The sequence below is a fragment of the Narcine bancroftii genome, chromosome 3 (genome assembly GCF_036971445.1).
Source record: "Narcine bancroftii isolate sNarBan1 chromosome 3, sNarBan1.hap1, whole genome shotgun sequence".
NCBI classification, from domain to species: domain Eukaryota; kingdom Metazoa; phylum Chordata; class Chondrichthyes; order Torpediniformes; family Narcinidae; genus Narcine; species Narcine bancroftii.
In genome coordinates this window covers 231,830,409-231,852,675 of record NC_091471.1, presented here as the reverse complement: position 1 = coordinate 231,852,675, position 22,267 = coordinate 231,830,409, and the positions used below count along the sequence as shown (strand labels likewise).

Genomic DNA, 22,267 nt, shown 5'->3' with positions numbered 1-22,267 from the left:
CTCCTCACCGTGCTACCACGGAGAAAAGGTCCACGAACCTGAAAAACGAGCTACGCAGCGGCACAAGGACGGCTTCTTCCCCTCTATCATCAGATTCCTAAATGATCAATGAACCACAGACACGGCCCGACTTTTTGAGCAGTTATTTTACAGTAATGTTATAAAATGGTTATAATATGAATGTTTGCCCGGTGACGCTGCCGCAAAACATCGAAATTCATGACTTGTACATGACGATAAATCCTAGCATCCCTTGATAGTGCCTGCTGCAGGCCAGGACGGTCATTACACCAAAACACCCCTTAGAAGTGCCCGAACAGACCAGGAAGGGTAATTGCACCCACCAACCTCCCCATCGTCCCCTCCCCTCCTCTTCTCCACCCTAACCTTACCCGACCGCCCTCTCCTCGCCACCTTCCCTCCCGGAGTTGCTAGATTACGGGGCTCCTCCTCCCGGTCGGACGGCGTGACGTCAGAAGCGGGCGCGCGGAGGCCTTGACGTCAGGACGCGCTGACGTCAGTTGCGATCGGCCGGGAGAAGATGGCGGCATTGAGGGCGAGTGTTGCAGGTGAGTGAAGGGAAGTCATGGGATGCAGAGGTGGGGTTGAAGGGTTACGGTTACCGGCTGAGGGTGTGAAGGTTACGAGGGTGAGGAGTTAATGGGGTGAGGGGATACAGGGTGAGAGGTCACGAGGGTGAGGGGTTACATGGTGGGTTGTGGGGTTTGAAGGATTACAGGTGAGGGGTTATGAGGGTATGGGGTCATGGGGTGAGAGGGTAAGGGGTCATGGGTGAGAGAGTAAGGGGTCATGGGGTGAGGGGTTACAGAGGGGGTGTGAGGGGTTAAGGAGTGAGCGAGGGGTGGTTTAAGTGGAGAGGGGAAAAGGGTGAGGGGATGGATGTGAGAGGGGAAATGGGCTGAGGGGGTGATGGGGACAAGGGGAGAGGTGGAAGGGAATGAGGGAAGTCATTGTCAGGGTGGACTGAGTCAGAGCGGTAAGGCTTTGGTTCAACAGGCTTCGGTGAGAATCGGTAAGATGTGAGGGATAGTAGGAGGTGAAGTAAAAAAGCGCCTTCCTATTCAAGGAACAAAAAGGATTCAGTAGGTCGGCACAGGTAAGGGCAGGTTTTAGGTATCTTATATTTTGTTCCTCTAGTCATAAAGAGCAGGAATGGCAGCCAAGGCATAGGACTGCTTCTCTTGCAGAATGTGGGGCATCAGGGAAGCCAGCAGGATCCCTGACTTCATTTGCAAGAAGTGAATCCAGCTGCAGCTCCTGACAAGCCAAGTTAAGGGATTGGAGTTGGATGAACTATGGATCATTCGGGAGGCAGAGGGGGTGATAGACAGGAGTTATAGAGAACAGTTAGAAGGTAGGAGGAGGGTATAGTAGGTAACAGACAGTCACCCCTCTGGCCATTCCCCTCAATAACAGGTACAGATTACACCACCTGGATAAGAGAGATACTAACTGTATACCATTTTGGATACTGTTGGTGGGAGGGGGAAATGACCCGCTAGCCACAAGCCACAGCGTTCAAGTCTCTGGCATGGAGTCTGGTCCTGTGGCTAAGAAGGGAAGGGAGGAGAAGAAGCGAGCTGAAGTGATTGGGGATTCTAATAGTTAGGAAGAGGTTCTATGGAAGAGATCGAGTATCCCAGAGGGTATGTTGCCTCCCTGGTGCCAGAGTTTGAGATATCTCAGGGAGGGTGAGCAGCCCGATGCTGTGGTCCATATAGGGACGAATAAAGTGGGTAGGAAAGGTGAGGGGGTCCTCCAAGGAGAGTTCAGGGAGTTTGGGCCCAGGTTGAAGGACAGTGGTCGCTGCCCGAGCCACAAGCTGGCGAAGTTAGAAATAGGAGGAGGATGCAGCTCAAACACATGGCTAAAGAGATGGAGCAGGAGGGGGGGCTCCAGGTTTCTGGATCATTGGGCTGGTGGGACCTGTTCCGATTCACATCTGAACTGGAGGGGTCTAATATCCTTGCGGGAAGGTTTGCTAGTGCTGCTCTGGTGAGTTTAAACAAAATTTGCAGGGGGGATGGCAACCATAGTGCCAGAGCAGGTATAGGAGTGGAGGAGGGAAAAGATTAGGTGAAAATTATATGCACTTATAAGTCAATGGGTTGTACATGGTGGGAATATTCTCATGTGCATCTGTTTCTATGCAAGGAGTATTGTAGGAAAGGCAGATGAGCTTAGAGTATGGATTGGCCTGTGGAATTAAGACATTGTGACCATTCGTCAAACTTGGTTGCAGGAGGGGCAGGACAGGCTTCTGGTGCTTTAGACACGATAGAACCGGTGTGGGGTGGTAAGGGGGAGTGGCAGGGAAAATATCACAGCTGTGCTCAGGCAGGACAGTCCAGAGGGCTTGTCTACTGAGTCTGATTGGGTGGAGCTGAGGAATGGGAAAGGTATGACCACATTCATGGGGTTGTATTGGAGATCGCCCAATAGTCGGGGAGAATTGGAGGAGCAAATCTGTCAAGACAGCAGACAGCTACAGGAAACATCACGTTGTGAGAGTAGGGGATTTTAACTTTCCACATATTGACTAGAACGCCCAGAATGTAAAAGGGCTGGGTGGCTTGGAGTTTATTCAATGTGTTCAGGGACAATTTCTAAATCAATATATGGAGGTACCAACTTCGAGAGAGTGCAATACTGGATCTAATATTAGGGAACAGAACAGGTGACAGAAGTATGTGATCAGAATACCATTAGTTTCGAGTTAATTATGGTCTGAGCCTTGGGTTGAGATTCTAAATTGGAGAAAGGCCAATTTTGAGGAAATGAGAAAGGATCAAGAATGTGTGGATTGGGGTGTTGTTTTTGGGCAAAGTTGAGCAAGGTACATGGGGGGACCTTCGAAGGTGAAATTTTGAGAGTACAAAGTCTGTATGTTCCTGTCAGGATTAAAGGCAAGGTTCTCAAGCATAGGGAACGTTGATTTTCGAGGGTATTGGGGATCTGGTTCAGAAGAAGAGAGGAGGAGAGCAGGGATAGGCAACAGGGAGAAAATTAGGTTCTTCAGGAGTATAAAAAGCCAAAAAAAACCTCAAGAAAAAAATCAGGAAGGTGAAAAGAGAACACAAGGCTGACAACGTGAAGGAAAATCCTAAGAGCAAAAGGATAGTGGGGGACGAAATTGGTCCCCTTGAAGATCAGAGTGGTCGGCTTTACATGGGGCAAAAAGAGATGGGGAGGTTGTAAATGATTTTTTTTCATCAGTATTCACTCACAAAATGGGCACAGAGTCGTGGGAAGTAAGGAAAACAAGCAGTGAGGTCATGGGACCCAAACAGATTAAAAAGGTTGGTGCTTGCTGTCTTAAAGCAAATAAAGGTGGATAAATCCCCAGGGCCTGACAAGATATTTGCTCAGGTCTTCAGGGAGGTGAGTGTAGAAATTGCAGGGGCTGTGTCAGAACTATTTAACCTGTCCTTAACCACAGGTGTGATGCCGGAGGATTGGAGGGTAGCTCACATTGTTCTGTTGTTTAAAAAAAGGCTCCAAAAGTAACCCTGGAAATTACAGGCTGGTGAGCCTGACGTCAGTAGTAGGTAAATTTTTGGAAGGTGTTCTAAGAGATCAGATTTACAATTATTTGAATAGCCAGGGACTGATTAGGGATAGTCAACATGGCTTTGACATGATAGGTCATGTTTAACCAATCTTACATAGATTTTTGAAGAAGTTACCAGGAAAGTAGATGAAGGAAAGGCTGTTGATGTTGTCTACTTTGACACAAGCCCCACATGGGAGGTAAGCCAGGAAGATTCAGATTCTTGGTGTTCATGGTGAAGTAGTGAACTAGATTCGACAATGGATGGATGAGATAAGCCAGAGAGTAGTGGTGGATGATTGTTTCTCACACTGGAGGCTTGTGGCTAGTGGAATGTCTCAGGGGTCAGTGCTGCCCATTGGCGTTTGCAGATTTACATGGATGGGAGAGGTCTGGAGGGTTATGGAATGGGAGCAGGTCAATGGTTCTAGCAGAATAATGGTCAGCACAGACTAGAAGGGCTGAATGGCTTGTTTTCTGTGCTGTTGCATTCTATGACACTAAGATTGGAGGCATTGTGGACAACGAGGAAGGTTTTCAAAGCTTGCAGAGGAATCTGGGCCATCTGTAAAAATGGGCTGAAAAATGGCCAAAGGAGTTCCATGCAGACAAGTGTGAAGTGTTGTATTTTGTTAGGACAAACCAAGGACGAACATATACGGTGAATGGTCGAGCTCAGAGACCAGTAGAACAGAGGGATCTGGGAATACAGATACATTATTCCCTGAAAGTGGCATCACAAGTGGACAAGGTTGTAAAGAGAGCTTTTGGCACATTGGCCTTCATAAATCAAAGTATTGAGTGCAGGAGTTGGGATGTTATGGTAAAGTTGTACAAGACATTGGTGAGGCCAAATTTGGAGCATTGTGTTCAGTTTTGGTCACCGAACTATAGGAAAGATATCAATGAGATAGAAAGGTGCAGAGAAGATTTACTAGCACATTGCTCAGACTTCAGGAACTGAGTTACAGGGAAAGGTTAAACAGGTTGGGACTTTATTCCCTGGAGTGTAGAAGAATGAGGGGAGATTTGATCAAGGTGTTTAAAATGATGAGGGGGACAGACAGAGTAAATATAGGTCAGCTTTTCCCACTGAGGGTAGGTGAGATCCAAACCAGAGGACATGGGTTAAGGCTGAAAGGGGAAATGTTTAGGGGAAACTTCTTTACACAGAGAGTGGTGGGGGTCTGAAACAAGCTGACGTAGTGAATTCAGGCTCAATTATAAAATTTAAGAAGAATTTGGATGGGTACATGGATGGGAGGGGTTCGGAGGTCTATGGACTGGGTGCAGGTCGGTGGGATGCAGCAGAAAAAAATGGTTCAGCACTGTAGTGTTTTATGGTTCTATGGCGGGGGGAATTGGGTGAGTGGGGGGTAGGGGATAAGGAGGAGAAATGGGTAAGGGGAAGAAGGGAGAAGAAAGAGGGTGGGAGGGAAGCGGATGAGGGGGAAGGGATGGGAGAAAAGGTGGGAACAGGGTAAACTGAGTGAGGGGAAGGAGGATGAGGGTGGAAAGGGTTGAGGGGGAAAGAGGATGAGTTGAGGAGAAGTGGGAATGGGAAGGGATAAAGGTGGGTCTGGGAGAGGGTAAGGGTCGGTCGGGGAGGGGGGTTCAGGGGGAAGAAATGGGAGAGGGGGGTGAGAGAAAAGGGGGTGGCTAGACTGATCAGTTTTCTGTTCTATTCCAGTTCCCAGAGGATGCATCCAGGCATTGCTTTCGATGAGAGTTGTGAGTTCCCGAACCTGCCACCTCGTTCCTCACTTCCCCCTCTCTCCTTGTTCCCCACTTCCTCTCTCTCTCTAATTCCCCACTTCCCCTCTCCCTATGCTGCATTCCACACCCCTCTTTCCCTGATTCTTTCATTCCCCACTTCCCCCTCTCTCCCTGACCCCCCCCTTCATTCCTCACTTCCTCCTCTCTCCCTGACCCCCTCGGTTCCCCACTTCCCTTTCTCACTGACCACCCCGTTCTCAACTTCCACCTCTCTCCCTGACCCCCCCCGTTCCCCACACCCACTCTCTCCCTGACCCTTCCGTTCCCCACTCCCCGTCTCTCCCTGTCTCTTCTGTTTCCCACTCCCTCTCTCTCCCTGACTCTTCAGTTCCCCACTCCCCCTCTCTCCCTGACTCTCTCGTTCCCCACTTCCCCCTCTCTCCCTGTCTCTTCTGTTTCCCACTCCCTCTCTCTCCCTGACTCTTCAGTTCCCCACTCCCCCTCTCTCCCTGACTCTCTCGTTCCCCACTTACCCCTCTCTCCCTACTCTCCCGTTCCCCACTCCCCCTCTCTCCCTGACTCTCCCGTACCTCACTTCCCCCTCTCTCCCTGACCCCCCAGTCCCCACTTCCATTCACTCCCTTTCCCCACTTCCCCCTCTCTCCCTGACCACCCCTGTTCCCCACTCCCACTCACTCCCTGACTCTTACGTTCCCCTCTTTCCCTGTCTCTCCCATTCCCCACTTTCCCCTCTCTCCCTGACCCCCATTCCCCACATCCCATTTCTCCCTGACCACCCCGTTCCCCACTCCCACTCTCTCCCTGACCCCCCCCGTTTCCCACTCTCTCCCTGACCCACCCGTTCCCCACTCCCACTCTCTCCCTGACCCCCCCCATTCGCCACTCCCACTCTGTTCCTGACCCGCCCGTTCCCCACTCCTCCTAACTCTTGCGTTTCCCACTCCCCCTCTCTCCTTACTCCCCCGTTCCCCACTCCCCTTTCTCACTGACCACCCCGTTCTCAACTTCCACCTCTCTCCCTGACCCCCCCCTGTTCCCCACTCCCACTCTCTCCCTGACCCTTCCGTTCCCCACTCCTTGTCTCTCCCTGACTCTTCCGTTCCTCACTCCACCTCTCTCCCTGACTCTTCCATTCCCCACTCCCCATCTCTCCCTGTCTCTTCTGTTTCCCACTCCCTCTCTCTCCCATGACTCTTCAGTTCCCCACTCCCTCTCTCTCCCTGACACCCATTTCCCACGTCCCCTCTCTCTCTGACCCCCATTCCCACATCCCCTCTCTCCCTGACCCCCCCGTTCCCCACATCTCCTCTCTCTGACTCCCCCATTCCCCACTTACCCCTCTCTCCAACCCCCCCATGCCCCACTTCCCCTCTCTCCCTGACTCCCCTTGTTCCCCACTTACCCCTCTCTCCCTGACTCTCCCGTTCCCCACTTCCCCCACTCTCCCTTAGTCTCCCATTTCCCACTTTCCCCTCTCTCACTGACTCTCCCGTTCCGCACTTCGCACTCTCTCTCTGACCACCCCCCCGTTCCCCACTTCCCCCCTCTCTCCCTGACTCTCCTGTTCCTCACTTCCCACTCTCTTCTTGACTCCTCCAGTTCCCCCTCTCTCCCTGACCCCCACCTGTTTCCCCACTTTCTCCCTGATTCTGCAAGTGTTTGACGTTTCAGTGTGGGGAGAGTTTTATTGTGTCATACCCCAGATATGTGTGTTTGGTATGGGAGAGGGGGGAGGGGTGGAGGGAGCTTCACTCCGTGAAGAGAGACATGACAATAAGATTGGACTCATTGTGGACAGTGAAAAGGGTTTTCAAAGGTTGCAGAGGGACCTGGATCAGCTGGGATAATGGGCTGAAAAATTGAAGATGGAATTTAATGCAGACAAGTGTGAGGTGTTGCATTTTGGAAGGATAAACTAAGAAAGGACATCCACGGTGAAAGTTTGGGCACTGAGGAGTGCGGTAGAACAGTGGGACCTGGGAATACAGATACATAATTCCCTGAAAGTGGCGTCACAGGTGGACAGGATTGTAAAGAGAGCTTTTGGCACATTGGCCTTCATAAATCAAAGTATTGAGTACAGGAGTTGGGACGTTATAGTAAAGTTGTATAAGACATTGGTGAGGCCACATTTGGAATATTGTGTGCAGTTTTGGTCAGCAAACAACAGGAATGATCTCAATAAGATAGAAAGATGCAGAGAAGATTTACTGGGATGTTGCCCGGACTTCAGGAACTGAGTTACAGGGAAAGAAAGGTTAAACAGGTGTGAACTTTATTCCCTGGAAAGGAGAAGAATGAGGGGAGATTTGATAGAGGGTGTTTAAAGTGATGAGGGGCTAGACAGAATAAATGTAGGTCTGCTTTTCCAAATGAGGGTGGGTGAGATCCAAACCAGAGGACATGGGTTAAGGGTGAAAGGGGAAAAGTTGGGGTGTAACATGAGGGGGAACTTCTTCACAGAGTGGTGAGAATGTGGAATGAGCTGAAGGGGTGAATGCGAGCTCAATTTTAACGTTGAAGAGGAATTTGGACGGGTACATAGTTTGGAGAGTTACGAAGGGGTATGGACTAGGTGCAGGTAAGTGCGACTGGAGAGAAAAATGGTTCGGCTCAGAACAGATGGGCCAAAGGGCCTGTTTCTGAGCTATAGAGTTCTTTGATTCTATGTAGCTTCACTCTGTCCCACCCAGGGACTGTGTGACAGGACGGGTTGGGTGGAGTTAGGGGGCTTCACTCTGTGTTCCACCCTGGGAGTGTGTGACAGGATGGGGGAGAGGAAGTGTTGGACCCTGGGAGTGTGTGAGAGGACCCCCTTGACTACATTGATCCTCAATGTTTACATCTTGCTGCAGCCCCCCTGCTCCCTTGTGCCCCTGGTCCCTGTCAGAACACTGGCAGCTGAGGCTAAGAAGACATATCTGCGTGAGAAGCCCCACCTGAACATCGGCACCATCGGGCATGTGGACCACGGCAAGACCACTCTCACAGCCGCCATCACACGAGGTACAGGCCCTTCTATCCCTGCTATCTCACCAGGGGGTGGGATGGGTCTGTGGAAGCCAAACTCCCCCTCTCTGTGTTTTCTTGATTGGGGATACAGGTGGCCAATCTCCCTCTGTTGTCACTCAAGGCCATTCAACCTTCGTAGCTCTGCTATCTCACCATGGTGGGGGTGAATTCAGTCACCCGATCAGTCTTTCCGTCTCACTGGGACAAGAGGCTGTTTGCCCCCTCACTCCCTGCTGTTGTACTGGTGGCATGAGATCATTCAGCCCCTTCCTTTCTGCTGTCTCTCAGGAACGGTGATCATTTATCCTCTCCCTCCCTGCTGTCTCACCGGGACAGGAAATCATCGACCCGACTTTCCCTGCTGTCTCACTGGGAAGGAAGACCAATTGGCCAGTTTCTCCCTCTTGTCTCACTGAGTAGGGAGACCATTTGGCCCCTCACTCCATGCTATCTCAGCAGGCCATGAGGCCGTTCCGTCCCTTTTCTCTATGCAATTTCATGGGATGGGAGACTGGTCAGCCCGTCTTCCCCTGCTATTGCACCGGAGATGGGAATCCTATCTGCCCCTCTCTTCCATACTGCCTAGAGATGAGTGTGGGAGGCAGGTTTCCAGCATGTTCGGGCAGCTTCCTAACCCTGTCCTGTCTCTCTCTTGCTACCCCCCACCTCACCCTGCAGTTCTGGCCGATGCCGGTGGGGCCAGTTACAAGAAGTACGAGGACATCGATAATGCGCCAGAGGAGAAGGCACGTGGTATCACAATCAATGCCTCGCACGTGGAGTACACCACACCGAACCGGCACTATGCCCACACCGACTGCCCTGGGCATGCTGACTACGTCAAGGTGAGTCAGCCAGCATCCTGGCCAGCTGCTCGTGGCTCCGCCACAGGACTGGGGAGAGGGATGTTCACTCTGTGTCCCACCCTGGGAGTGTCTGAAGGGACAGAGGGAGAGGGAGCTTCACTCTATGTCGCACCCCAGGAGTGTGTGATGGGATGGGTGAAAGGGAGCTTCACTCTGTGACCCTTTATCCTCTTCCATCACCCCCCCACCCCCAACCCTTATCCCCCTCGGGCTGCCTGTAGCCTATCCTGGCCACCTGTGCCCTCTCTAACAATCCCGGCCCCCTCTTTGATTTCACCCCCCCCCCCCCTCACCCAGGGATAGTCCCGGTCTCATCGCTCCCTCCCCCTGTTGACAGAACATGATCACCGGCACGGCTCAGCTCGACGGCTGCATCTTGGTTGTGGCAGCCACAGACGGTCAGATGCCTCAGACCCGCGAGCATCTCCTGCTGGCCAAACAGGTCCGTATAGGGGGGAGAGGAGGGGGCAGGGGAACGGAGGGTGGGAGGGGAACGGAGGGTGGGAGGGGAACGGAGGGTGGGAGGGGAACGGAGGGTGGGAGGGGAACGGAGGGTGGGAGGGGAACGGAGGGTGGGAGGGGAACGGAGGGTGGGAGGGGAACGGAGGGTGGGAGGGGAACGGAGGGTGGGAGGGGAACGGAGGGTGGGAGGGGAACGGAGGGTGGGAGGGGAACGGAGGGTGGGAGGGGAATGGAGGGGAGGGATGGTGAGGATAGAGGGAGGGGGTGGGAGGAAGGAGGGAGGGAGAAGGGAGGGGGTGGGGACGGAGGAAAGGAGGGGATGGAAGGAAGTAAAGAGAAGATGGGGCGGAAGGGAAGGAGGGAGAGAAGGGGGTAAGGATGGAGGGTGGGGACAGGAAAGGAGGGGATGGTAGGGAGGGAATGGTCAGAGGGTGGGGATGGAGGGAGGGAGGGTGAGAAAGGAGGGAGGGTGCGGATGGAAGGGGAGAGAATGGGGGGAAGCAGAGGATGGAGGGAGGGAACGGGTACTCATTGCCCCTCTCCCCCACAGATCGGAGTCCAGCACATTGTGGTGTATGTAAACAAGGCCGATGCGGTGGATGACACTGAGATGCTGGACCTAGTGGAGCTGGAAATCCGGGAACTCCTCACCGAGTTTGGCTACGATGGGGACAAGACGCCCGTCATCCGTGGTTCCGCTCTCTGTGCCCTTGAGGTGACCCCTCCCCACCCGCCCATCAACATCCCTTAGGGTTGGAGAGGGAAGGAGAGAGAGTGGGGTAGGAAGAGGTGTGGGGGGAAGAGTATGGGATAGGGGGAGGTCTGGGGAAGGGGAGAGAGGGAGAGTTGGAGATGGAAAGAAGAGAAGGAGAGGAGGTTGGGGAGAGAGAAGTGGAGACAGAAATGAGTGTGAGGGAAGAGGGAGTTGCAGGAGACAGGGAGAGTGGATGAGAGAAAGAGGAATGAGGGGGCAAGAGTTTCCTTGGGTCGCTCCCAAGAATGGAAGGGAGGCTCAAGGTATAATGACAGGGAGCCGGATAGGCTGGGACATTTTTCCCTGGAGCGCAGGAGGCTGAAGTGGGTGGAGGTTGGGAAAGAGCCTTCTAGAAGTTTGTAAATCCGTTGAGGGGGTGCAGGTATGGTGGATGGTCACCATCCCACTCCCTATGAGGTCGGGGGAGAGGTTTAAAGGAGTGGAGCATGCTGAGGGAGAGGCAGTGGGAACGGTTACAGGAGTGGGGTGGCGAAGAGGGCAGTCTCGGGGAGGGGGTGTGTCGGCAGATAGAAGTCAGGCCAAATGGCCAGGGGAATGATGGTGAGGGGAAAATGGGTCGGTGTTGTCAGGGCAGCCTGACACCTGGTGTTGGGGTTCACACAGAATCGGGAGCTGGAACTGGGTCGGGAATCTGTCCTGAAGCTGCTGGATGCAGTAGACAACTGCATACCCATTCCCAATCGAGATCTGGAGCAACCCTTCCTGCTGCCCATTGAACAGATCTACTCCATTCCAGGTAACTCCCCTTTCCCCCCTTCTCCTTCTCCCCCTTCTCCCACTCCCCCCTCTCCCTCAATCCTTCACTCCCCCCACCCCATTCTCTCTCCCTCCTCACTCCCCATCATCCCCATCTCTCCTCCTCCCTCTCTCCCCATCTCGCTCCGCCCTCTCTTTCCCTCCCACCCCATCTCTCTCCTCCCCTTTCCCACCTGTCGCTTTCCCCCTCCCCTCACTCTCTCTCTCTGCCCCCCCCTCCCCCTCACAGGACGGGGCACAGTTGTGACTGGGACATTGGAGAGAGGCGTCATCAAGAAGGGGGACGATTGTGAGTTTATTGGCCATAACAAGAGTCTGCGATCCGTCGTTACTGGTAAGAGCCTAACGCCCTCTTCCCCTCTTTCTACCCCTCAAAACCTCCCTCACTCTTCCATCCCTCACCCCTCCCTCATCCCTCCTACACTCTCCCTTGCCCTCTCCCCTTCCTGTCCCCTCTTCACCTCCCTCGTCCTCTCCCCCTCCTTCTTCCCCCTCACTCCCTCTCCACCCACCCCTCACCTCTCTTCTTTCTGCCCCATTTTATCCCTCCCCCCTTCCTGCCACCACCCCCTCCACTGTCGCTGTCACCCCCACCCTATTCTGATCCGCCGCCACCCCTCAGTCCTCCACCTCCCCTTCCCCTGCTCTAAACCGCCACCTCCCTCCGCCGTCACCATCATCCCCCTCCTCGGTCTGAGGCACCACCGCCACCACCCCTTCCCCGCTCCAAGCTGCCACGCCCCACCATCGACATCACCCTGCTGTCAACATCACCCCCACCTTCCACTCTGAGGCGCCGCCACACCCCCCCCCCATCCGCCACCACCCCCTCCCCTCACTGAGTCACCACCACCCTCACCCCTTCTTCTCCGCCTCACTCCCTCCTTTGCTCCCATTCCTCCTTGGGAGAGGTAGAATGGATGAGGAGGTGAGTGTGGGGGTATGGGGGCTGGAAGGGGAGGGGAGAGGTTGGGGGGTTGACCGCCTCTACCCCTACTCATATCCCTGGTATTGGCTGACACTGGTGCGCCGATAAAACCAGTGGAAAAGGTACAGCAGAAAGTCACCCATTTCCAATTGCTCATAGAACGCCCCAATCCTCGGGGATAAGTTGTGTTCAGTGGAAAAGGAGTCAATATCCCAGTAAAGGGTGGGCCCAGTGGAAACAGCACAAGGGCTTCCTATCCTTGCATGTGGAAAGTGGAATGCCTATGGAAAAGGGGCTCCACTTTGACAAGAAATTAGAATAAAATTTGGCCAATTTAACTTTGAAACTTAATCTCGATGTCCTGCTTTAAATTGTAATAATGAATGTCTGGCACATAAGATGATGCCATCAGGTTCCTGAATGATCAATGAACCAAAAATTCTGCCTTACTTTTCATTCACTATTATTTTTATTTGTTGTAAGATGATTCATAATATATTTAAATTTAGACATACTGTGCAGTAACAGGCCATTTGCCCCACAAGCCTGTGCCGCCCAAATTACACTCCATTAACCTACAACTACCCCCTGATAATTTTCAAACTGAGTGAGGAAACTGGAGCCCCTTCCCCCCCCCGACAGGGAGAACATACAAACTTCTGAAAGCGCGGGATTCAAGCCTATCGCTGGCACTGTAAAGGCGTGTTGTGTCCACCATGCCACCCCGCATGAACATGAACGTCTGGGGTGTGACACTGCCACTTCCCCCACCTCTCCTCCTTACCCTCTCTGATTCTACCCCTCCCCAGGGATCGAGATGTTCCACCAGAACCTGGAGAGGGCGGAGGCGGGTGACAACCTTGGTGCCCTCGTGCGGGGGCTGAAGCGAGAAGATGTGCGCCGGGGGATGGTCCTCTGCCGACCGGGCACCATCAGGCCCCATCAGAAGGTGGAGGCCCAGGTCAGTTGGCAATTTGTGTCCGGCAACCCAGACCTCGCGCTCACTCACTGGGGCTGGAGTCAGTTCTGCCAGTTGCAGGAGGGAGAGAGAGAGTTGGGAGGAAGAGGAGAGGGGAGGGAGAGAAAGAGAGGGAAGAGGAAGGGAAGGGAGGAATAGAGGAGAGGAGGGAAGGAAAGAAATGGGAGGGAGGGAGAAAGGGAAGGAGAGAGGAAGCAATGTGGGGGGCTCCTCGACCCCCTTGCCCCTGCTGTGGACAGGGTACCAGTGTCTCCCCACCCCCCCTAGCTGGAGCCAGTTAAAACCATAGCAACATCGGGGAGGAAGGGAGACCCGGTCAGAGGAGGGAGCGGCTCTGGGGAGGTGGAGGGGGAGGGTGGTTGAAGGAGTTGCTCCGGGGGAGGGGAACGAACCACAGAGGTTGATGGAAACTGAGAGCAGGGTCCCACAGCAACATGATTCCACCCGCAGATACATCCGCAACCCCTCTGCCTTCTGCAGGGACCCTCCACTCCTCCCAACCAATTGCACCACATGGCCACACTTGGTCCCACAGTTCCTCCCTCACCCCCGTTCAGGACCCCAAGCAGGCCTTCCAAATGATGCAATGCCTCGCTTGTGTATCTGTGGGGGTGATTCATCGCATCCGGTGCTCCTATCATGGCCTCCTCTGCCTCGGAGAGACTGGGTAACTGCTTCACTGAGCACCTTCGCTCCGTCTGCACCAGGGACAAGAACCTCCCAGTGGCCGGCCACTTACATTCCGCAAGCCCACTCACGTGTCTGTCCTCGGCCTCATATAGATACATAGAACCTTTCAGCCCACAATGTTCTGCCGACCTTCAGCCCCCACCTCCCACAATGTACCTGCCAACACCACTAACCCAGGTCAGCATTCCACCCACCATCCACTCTCTGGGTCCAAATCCATGCATCCTTCAAGGTCGCTGCGCAGATTGATAGGCCTGTGGGACGCTGGGATTCATTAGTCACGAGATTGACTTCAGGAATCGAGAGGTAGGAGTCACATGATGTAGTAGTGGCCGGTCGGGGAACTCCAGCCCTCTCCAGAAAAATTTAAAAAAAACACAGAAAACACAAAGGCACAAACACAAAAATCAAAATAAAGTAAAAGTAAAGGTGGGAAGCAACTGGCAGCGAAGAAAGAAAAGTCGAAAGCAACGGGAAGAAGAAAAGACATTGGAAGAAGAAGGTGAAGGCCTTACCTGTCTGAGGAGGCCCGCTGCGTAGAGAGAAGCCAGCTCCCTCAGGTCAGTCGAAGTCCTGAGCTCGGGACTACAAAAATGGCTCACAGAGCCGAGTAAAAGTCCGCAACCGCGGAAAAAACACACTGACGGGAGGGGGAACAGCTGCGGAGTCGATCTCCACAGCTGAGAGAGACACCTGCAGCACAGCAGCAGGTGCAGAACACAGACAATAATGACAACAGGAAAGAAGAGAGTAAAAAGAAATCAAGGAAACAACAGATGACCAACGCAGAGGAAGAAGAAGAAGAACATAGAGAAATGGAAGAAGGAGGGAAGGGCAAGACAATGGATATTTTTTTTTAAAGAATATATGGAATCAGTAAAAGAATGGCAATCACAAGAATTTAGTGAAATAAAAAGAAGAATAAAAAGTACAGAAGAAAAAATGAATAGATTAGAGATGGTCATGTCAGATATAGGAAAAAGAGTGGACAAGGTGGAAGAACGAGAAACAGCCGTAGAAATGGAAGTAGAGGACTTAAAAAAGAATTAGAAGAATCTAATAAAAAAGTGAAAGAGACACAAGAGCTGTTAGCTCAGAAGATAGATATAATGGAAAATTATAATAGAAGAAATAATATAAAGATAGTGGGCCTTAAGGAAGATGAAGAAGGCAAGAATATGAGAGAATTTATAAAAGATTGGATCCCCAGGGTCCTAGGAAGACCAGAATTACAGGAAGAAATGGAAATAGAAAGGGCACATAGAACATTAGCCCCTAAACCACAACCACAACAAAAACCAAGATCCATTTGAGTAAAATTCCTAAGATATACAACAAGAGAAAATATATTGGAGAAAGCAATGAAGAAAATAAGAGAAGACAAAAAGCCACTGGAATACAAAGGTCAAAAAAAATTTTTCTATCCAGATATAAGTTTTGAACTCCTGAAGAAGTGGAAGGAGTTTAATACAGCAAAAGCGATCCTATTGAAAAAAGGATATAAATTTATGCTAAAGTACCCAGCGGTACTGAAAATAGTTATTCCAGGGCAGCAAAACAGACTATTCTCGGATCCGGAGGAAGCACGAAAATTTGCAGAACAACTACAAAACATACAGAGAGATGAAGACATGTAACGAGAGCAAAAATGACCATGAACTATATTTATGTGTGTATATGGGTATATATATATATATATATATATAAATATATGTGTGTGTGTATGTATATATGTGTGTACATGAGTGTATGCGTATTTAAAGGAAAATATATAGAGTATAGATAAGAATTAATAAGGGAAAGAAAGGGAAGAGAGGAAGAAAGGAGGGAATTAAAAGAGTGACCTTTGTTGTATATGAAAATTAAAATCTTTTCTTGGGGGGGCTGGGTGGGGAAGAGTTACGGTCACTGCGAAATCAGTTGACGCTTGCGAGTGAATTTGCAAATCCAAATGGAGAGGGGAGATATGGTTGCCCGACAAGGGATAAAGGGCAACTCAGGAAGGGGAGGGGATAGTGGGGTTAAAGGAATTTTAGATAGGAGAATAATGGAAATGTTTTATGTTTTAGAAATGTTGTCTTATAAAGTGTTCAAAAAAAGAAAGCAGAAATGGATAAAAAGGAAAGGTGATGATGAGGAAACGGAAAGGAAAGATAAACAAAGTATGAAATGGCTATGTTGAACTATATGACTTTAAATATTAATGGAATACATAACCAAATCAAAAGGAAGAAACTGCTAAATTTATTGAAAAAATTAAAAATTGATATAGCATTCATGCAAGAAACACACTTAACTGAAGTGGAGCACAAGAAATTAAAGAGAGATTGGATAGGACATGTAACAGCAGCGTCATATAATTCAAAAGCTAGAGGAGTACCTATATTATTCAGTAAAAATGTACCAATTAAAATAGAAGAGGAAATAATAGATCCAGCAGGGAGATATGTAATGATAAAATGTCAGATATATTCGGAGTTTTGGAATTTACTCATTCTATATTCACCTAACGAAGAAGATCAAAAATTTATGCAAGATTTTTTTTGAAGATAGCAGGCACGCAAGGGAACATACTAATAGAAGGAGATTTCAACCTTAATTTGGATTCAAACATGGATAAAACTGGGAAAAAAAATTAACAGAAAGAACAAAGTAACCAAATTTATAATTAAATCGATGCAAGAAATGCAACTTTTGGATATATGGAGGAAACAACACCCAAAGGAAAAGGAATATTCATATTATTCGGGTAGACATAAAACATACTCAAGAATAGACCTATTCCTGTTATCAGCTCGCATGCAAGACAGAGTTAGAAAAACAGAATATAAAGCTAGAATATTATCGGACCACTCACCCCTGATATTGACAATAGAGTTAGAGGACATCCCTCCAAGAACGTATCGATGGAGATTAAACTCCATGCTACTTAAAAAGCAGGATTTTAGAGAATTCATTGAAAGACAAATTAAAATGTACTTTGAAATAAATACGAAATCAGTGAAAGATAAGTTTATACTATGGGACGCAATGAAAGCGTTCATCAGAGGGCAAATAATAAGTTATGTAACCAAGATGAAGAAGGACTACAATCAGGAAACAGAGCAGTTGGAAAGGGAAATAGCAAATATAGAAAAAGAATTAGCAATGAAGGAAGACACAACTAAAAGAGAATTGGCAGATAAAAAAATAAAATATGAAACACTACAAATATATAAGGTGGAGAAGAACATAATGAAGACAAAACAGAAATATTATGAACTAGGAGAAAAAACGCACAAAATTCTAGCGTGCCAGCTTAAGACAGAACAAACTAAGAGAATGGTATTGGCATCAAGGAAAAAAGACAAACAAATCACATATAATCCAACGGAGATTAATGAAAACTTCAGAGAATTCTACGAACAATTATACTAAACTGAAAACGAAGGGAAAGAAGACAAAATAGGTGCATTTTTAACTAAAATTAAACTACCAAAATTACAAACAGAGGAACAAAATAAATTAACAGAAACATTGGAAATAGTAGAAATACAAGAGATAATAAAAAAAACTACCGAATAATAAAACACCAGGAGAGGATGGATTCCCAATAGAATTCTATAAAACATTTAAAGATTTATTAATTCCTCCCCTCCTGGAAGTAATCAACCAGATTGATAAAACACAAAGCTTACCAGATTCATGCAAAACAGGAATAATTACAGTAATACCAAAGACAGGGAAAGATCCACTCGCACCAGCATCATATAGACCAATATCTTTACTTAACGCAGATTATAAGATAATAGCTAAACTATTAGCAAACAGATTAGCCGACTATGTACCAAAAATAGTCAATCTAGACCAAACTGGATTTATTAAAAAAAGAACAACAGACAATATTTGTAAATTTATTAACTTAATTCATGCAGTACAAGGAAATAAAGCTCCAACAGTAGCGGTTGCTTTAGACGCAGAGAAGGCCTTTGACAAAAGTTCAGTTTACCAGAGAAATATATTAATTGGATTAAAGCATTATGTAAGGGGTCATTGGTGAAAGTGATATATATCAAAACAATTGAACTTAAGCAGATCAACAAGGCAGGGATGCCCACTATCACCCTTATTGTTCGCGTTAGCTATAAAACCACTAGCAGAATTGATAAGAACAGAAAATAAAATAAAAGGGATAAAAGTAAAAGACAAGGAATATAAAATCAGTTTATTTGCAGATGACGTTATAGTTTACTTAACAGAACCAGAAATATCAATAAAAGAATTACATAAGCAATTGAAGGAATATGGAGAAGTGTCGGGATACAAGATTAACGCAAATAAAAGTGAAGCAATGCCAATGAATAATGCGGATTTCTCAAAATTTAAGGAAGAATCACCATTCAGATGGCAAATGCAAGCAATACGATACCTAGGTATACAAATAAATAAAAACCTCGGCCATCTATATAAACTCAATTATTATCCACTAATGAAAAAATTACAGGACGACTTAGAGCATTGGAAAGACTTACACTAACACTAATAGGAAGGATAAACTGTATTAAAATGAACATTTTCCCAAGGATACAATACCTATTTCGGGCATTGCCAATACACTTGACGGAGAAATTCTTCAAGGAGTTAAAGAAAATAATAAGGAAATTTTTATGGAAAGGGGGGAAACCGAGGATAGCACTAGATAAATTAACAGAATGGTATAAACAAGGAGGCTTACAACTGCTAAACTTTAAAAATTATTATAGAGCCGCACAATTAAGATACCTATCAGATTTTTATCAAACAAGGGAAAAGCCAGATTGGACTAGATTAGAACTAGATAAAATAGGGGAGAAGATACCTGAACATATATTATATAAATGGGATGAAAAATCGGTACAACGTAGGAATTCTCCAATATTACATCATCTGCTCAACATTTGGAAGAAGATTCATGTAGAAAGGAATAAAACAAATTACCAATTACCAAAACTATTACTGATGCAAAATCAGCTAATCCCTTTTACAATAGATAACCTTTCCTTTAGAGAATGGGAGAAAAAAGGGATCAAAAGAATAGAAAATTGCTTTTCGGGAAATAAATTATTATCCTTTGAACAAATGAAGGATAAATATAAGATAACTCACGATACAGTGTTGGCATACTACCAACTGAAATCCTACTTGAAAGACAAATTGGGAAGCAGTCTGAGGTTACCAGAGGGAAGTAATTTGGAATATGTGATTACAGACACAATGATAATCAAAAAATTTATAACAAACATGTATATTAAACAACAAGAAAAGGAGAATGAAGAAACAAATGGTAAAACTAAACAAAAATGGGAACAAGATCTAAACATAAAGATAAAGAAGGAAACATGGGAGAAGTTATGCTCAGGAACTATGAGAAATACAATAAATACGAGGTTACGTATGATACAATATAACTGGATACACAGGCTATATATTACACCTCAAAAGTTAAATAAATGGGACCCAACAGTATCTGACAGATGTTTTCGCTGTAAAAAGGAAATGGGAACAACAATTCATGCAATCTGGACATGTGAGAAAGTGAAAACATTTTGGGAAGATCTAAACCAGATATTAAATAAAATCACAAAAAGCTATATACCAAAAAACCCAGAGATCTTCCTCCTAAGTAACATAAAAAACAAAGAATTTGGACTTGATTTGGATGGTGCACAAAAAAGATTTGTTAGAATAGCCATAGCTGTAGCAAAAAAATGTATTATGTCAGCCTGGAAATTAGAAGATAACTTGAGAATACAACAATGGTATATAGAAATGAATAAATGTATTCCATTAGAAAAAATAACATAATTTAAGAAATAATATTACAATATTTGAACAAATATGGGAGCCATACATGAAACACAATAGAGAAAACCTACTGGGGACATCTACCACCTAAAATGACAGAAGGAGAAGTGAATGAAAAGAACTGACTCAGTGAAATTTCTTGTTTATTTTTGTTGAGTGACAACATTGTTTGACGGGTTTAATGTATCTTAGATTCTGTACTTTAAATGAATGGGAGGGGAGGTAGGGAGGGTGGGATGGGAAGAGGGGGGGGGGAGAAAACGACACTGTATATATTGGAAAAGGAAAATGTATGTATCTTGCTCAATGTGGTTTATAGTGTGAAAAATAAAAAAAAATTAAAAAAAAGGAATTGAGAGGTCATGTTGCAACTCTACAGATTTCTGATGAGACCCAACTTGGAGAATTGTATTCAGTTATGGTCACCTCATTACAGGAAGGATGCAGAAGCTACGGAGAGGGGGCAGAGGAGATTCTCCAGGATTGGGAACGTCTTATGAGGTGACAAGATTCTGAGAGGCATCGATAGGGTGGACAGTCAGGACAGGATCAGCAAACACCAGAGGACATGTGTACAAAATGAAGTTATGGGGAGACGTCGGGGGTAAGAATTTTTATAAAGAGAGCAGTGGGGGCCTGGGATGCCAGGGATGGAGATGATGGAGGTTGCAACATTAAGGACATTTAAGAGACTTATTAGGCCCATGCATAGAAGAAAAATAAAAGGTTATGGAGTCGGGAGTCCAGTACTTTCTTTTAAGCAATAAATACATGTGTCAGCAACTCGGGGGCTGAAGAGCTTTGTTGGTCAAGGTAATATCACTCTAGCACTTCCCTCTTATTACCCTCTTATATTGAGCAGTGGTGCCCTGGGAAGGAGGTGCAGCCTGTCCACACTATCAATTCCTCTTCATATCGTGTATACCTCCATCATGTCTCCACTCATCCTCATCCTTTCCAAAGAGTAAAGCCCGAGCCCCTCAATCTCTGCTCATAATGCACGATTAAAGCCCCCGCCCCTCAATCTCTGCTCATAATGCACTCGATTAAAGCCACAGTCCCCTCAATCTTTGCTCATAATCCACTCGAGTAAAGCCCCCGACCCCCTCAATCTCTGCTCATAATGCATTCAATTAAAGGCCCCCCATCTCCGCTCATAATGCATTCGATTAAAGCCCCCCCCCATCTCTACTCATAATACATTCTCGATTAAAGCCCCAGCCTCCTCAATCTCTGCTCCCGTACCCTGAGGTCTCTCTTTTCTACAACACTCCCCACCATTCACCGTGTCGGTCCCTGTACCCTGAGGTCTTTCTGTTCTACAACACTCCCCATCATTCACCTTGTCAGTCCCCGTACCCCAAGGTCGCTCTGTTCTGCAACACTCCCCACCATTCATCGTGTCAGTCCCCGTACCCCGAGGTCTCTCTGTCTGCAACACTCCCCACTGTTCACCTGGAGGAGTGTTGAGGTTCATGGACGTGTGAGTTTGGCATGATCCCCACAACCAGTGAGGACACTCACTGGCCTCTGTTTCTGTCCCAACAGGTTTACGTACTGAGCAAAGAAGAGGGAGGGAGACACAAACCTTTTGTCACCAACTTCATGCCTGTCATGTTCTCTCTCACCTGGGACATGGCCTGTCGAGTGCAGCTCCCTCAGGGAAAGGTAAGGGATGGGGGTACATACTGAATGCAGAGGGGGGAGGGAGCAACAAACTCGGTGGAAGGGGGGTTTGAGGGGAGGAGAGGGGGTACGGAGTTAGGAGATTGGAACACCCGCACAGAGTGGATCTCTCTCTCTCACACACACACACACACTCTCACACACACCATATGGGCCTATATCTCACACACACACCATGTGGGTCTCTCACACACACACACCATGTGGGTCTCTCACACACACACACCATGTGGGTCTCTCACACACATCATATGGGCCTCTATCTCTCTCACACACACATATACACACACAGTGTGGGTCTATCTCACACATACATAGGGTGGGGGTCTCTATTTCTCTCACACACAACCCCAGCCCTTCCCTGCTCATTCTCTCTCCCTGTCTCCCTTCCCCCTACAGGAGTTGGTGATGCCAGGGGAGGACACATCCCTCACCCTGACCCTCCGCCAGCCCATGGTCCTGGAGAAGGGGCAGAGATTTACTCTCCGTGATGGGAACCGCACAATTGGAACTGGACTGGTCACGGATGTCCTGCAGAGCACCCCTGAACCCATCAACTGGGGCTAACCTGACAGGCAAGACCCGCGGGGTCTGCATACAGACCCATGCTGCTCCTTCTCCACTATTTGTGATGTTATTTAAACTATTCCTTTCTTTTTTTTTAAATAAACTTTTTGAACTATCAGTGCTGTCTACCGCCTGCGGTGAGATTGAAACTCCCTGTCCCATCACACGCTCCTGGGGTGGGACACATAGTGAAGCTCCCTCTCCTCCCGTCCCATCACACCCTCCCCAGGGTGGTACACAGAGTGAAGCTCCCTCTTCTCCCCCCCCCCCCCCCCCCACCCACCACGTCCTGTCACACACTCGCGGGTGGAATACTGAGTGAAGCTCCCTGTCTCATCACACACTCCCGGGGTCGGACACAGAGTGAAGTCCCCCCCTCTCCCATCACACACTCCTGGGGTGAAACACAGACATC

General features: G+C 48.2%; 1 protein-coding gene across 1 annotated transcript; it reads left to right on the top strand.

The window, feature by feature from the left end:
- The first annotated feature begins 486 nt into the window (after positions 1–486).
- tufm (Tu translation elongation factor, mitochondrial) lies at positions 487–21,970 on the top strand. The gene is made up of 11 exons (XM_069926895.1): positions 487–569; positions 5,262–5,302; positions 8,164–8,314; positions 8,999–9,165; positions 9,524–9,628; positions 10,199–10,363; positions 11,027–11,159; positions 11,409–11,513; positions 12,917–13,068; positions 21,148–21,267; positions 21,685–21,970. The coding sequence occupies exons 1-11, from the start codon at positions 542–544 to the stop codon at positions 21,850–21,852; spliced, it is 1,335 nt and encodes a 444-aa protein (XP_069782996.1). The 5' UTR covers positions 487–541; the 3' UTR covers positions 21,853–21,970.
- Positions 21,971–22,267: the final 297 nt, after the last annotated feature.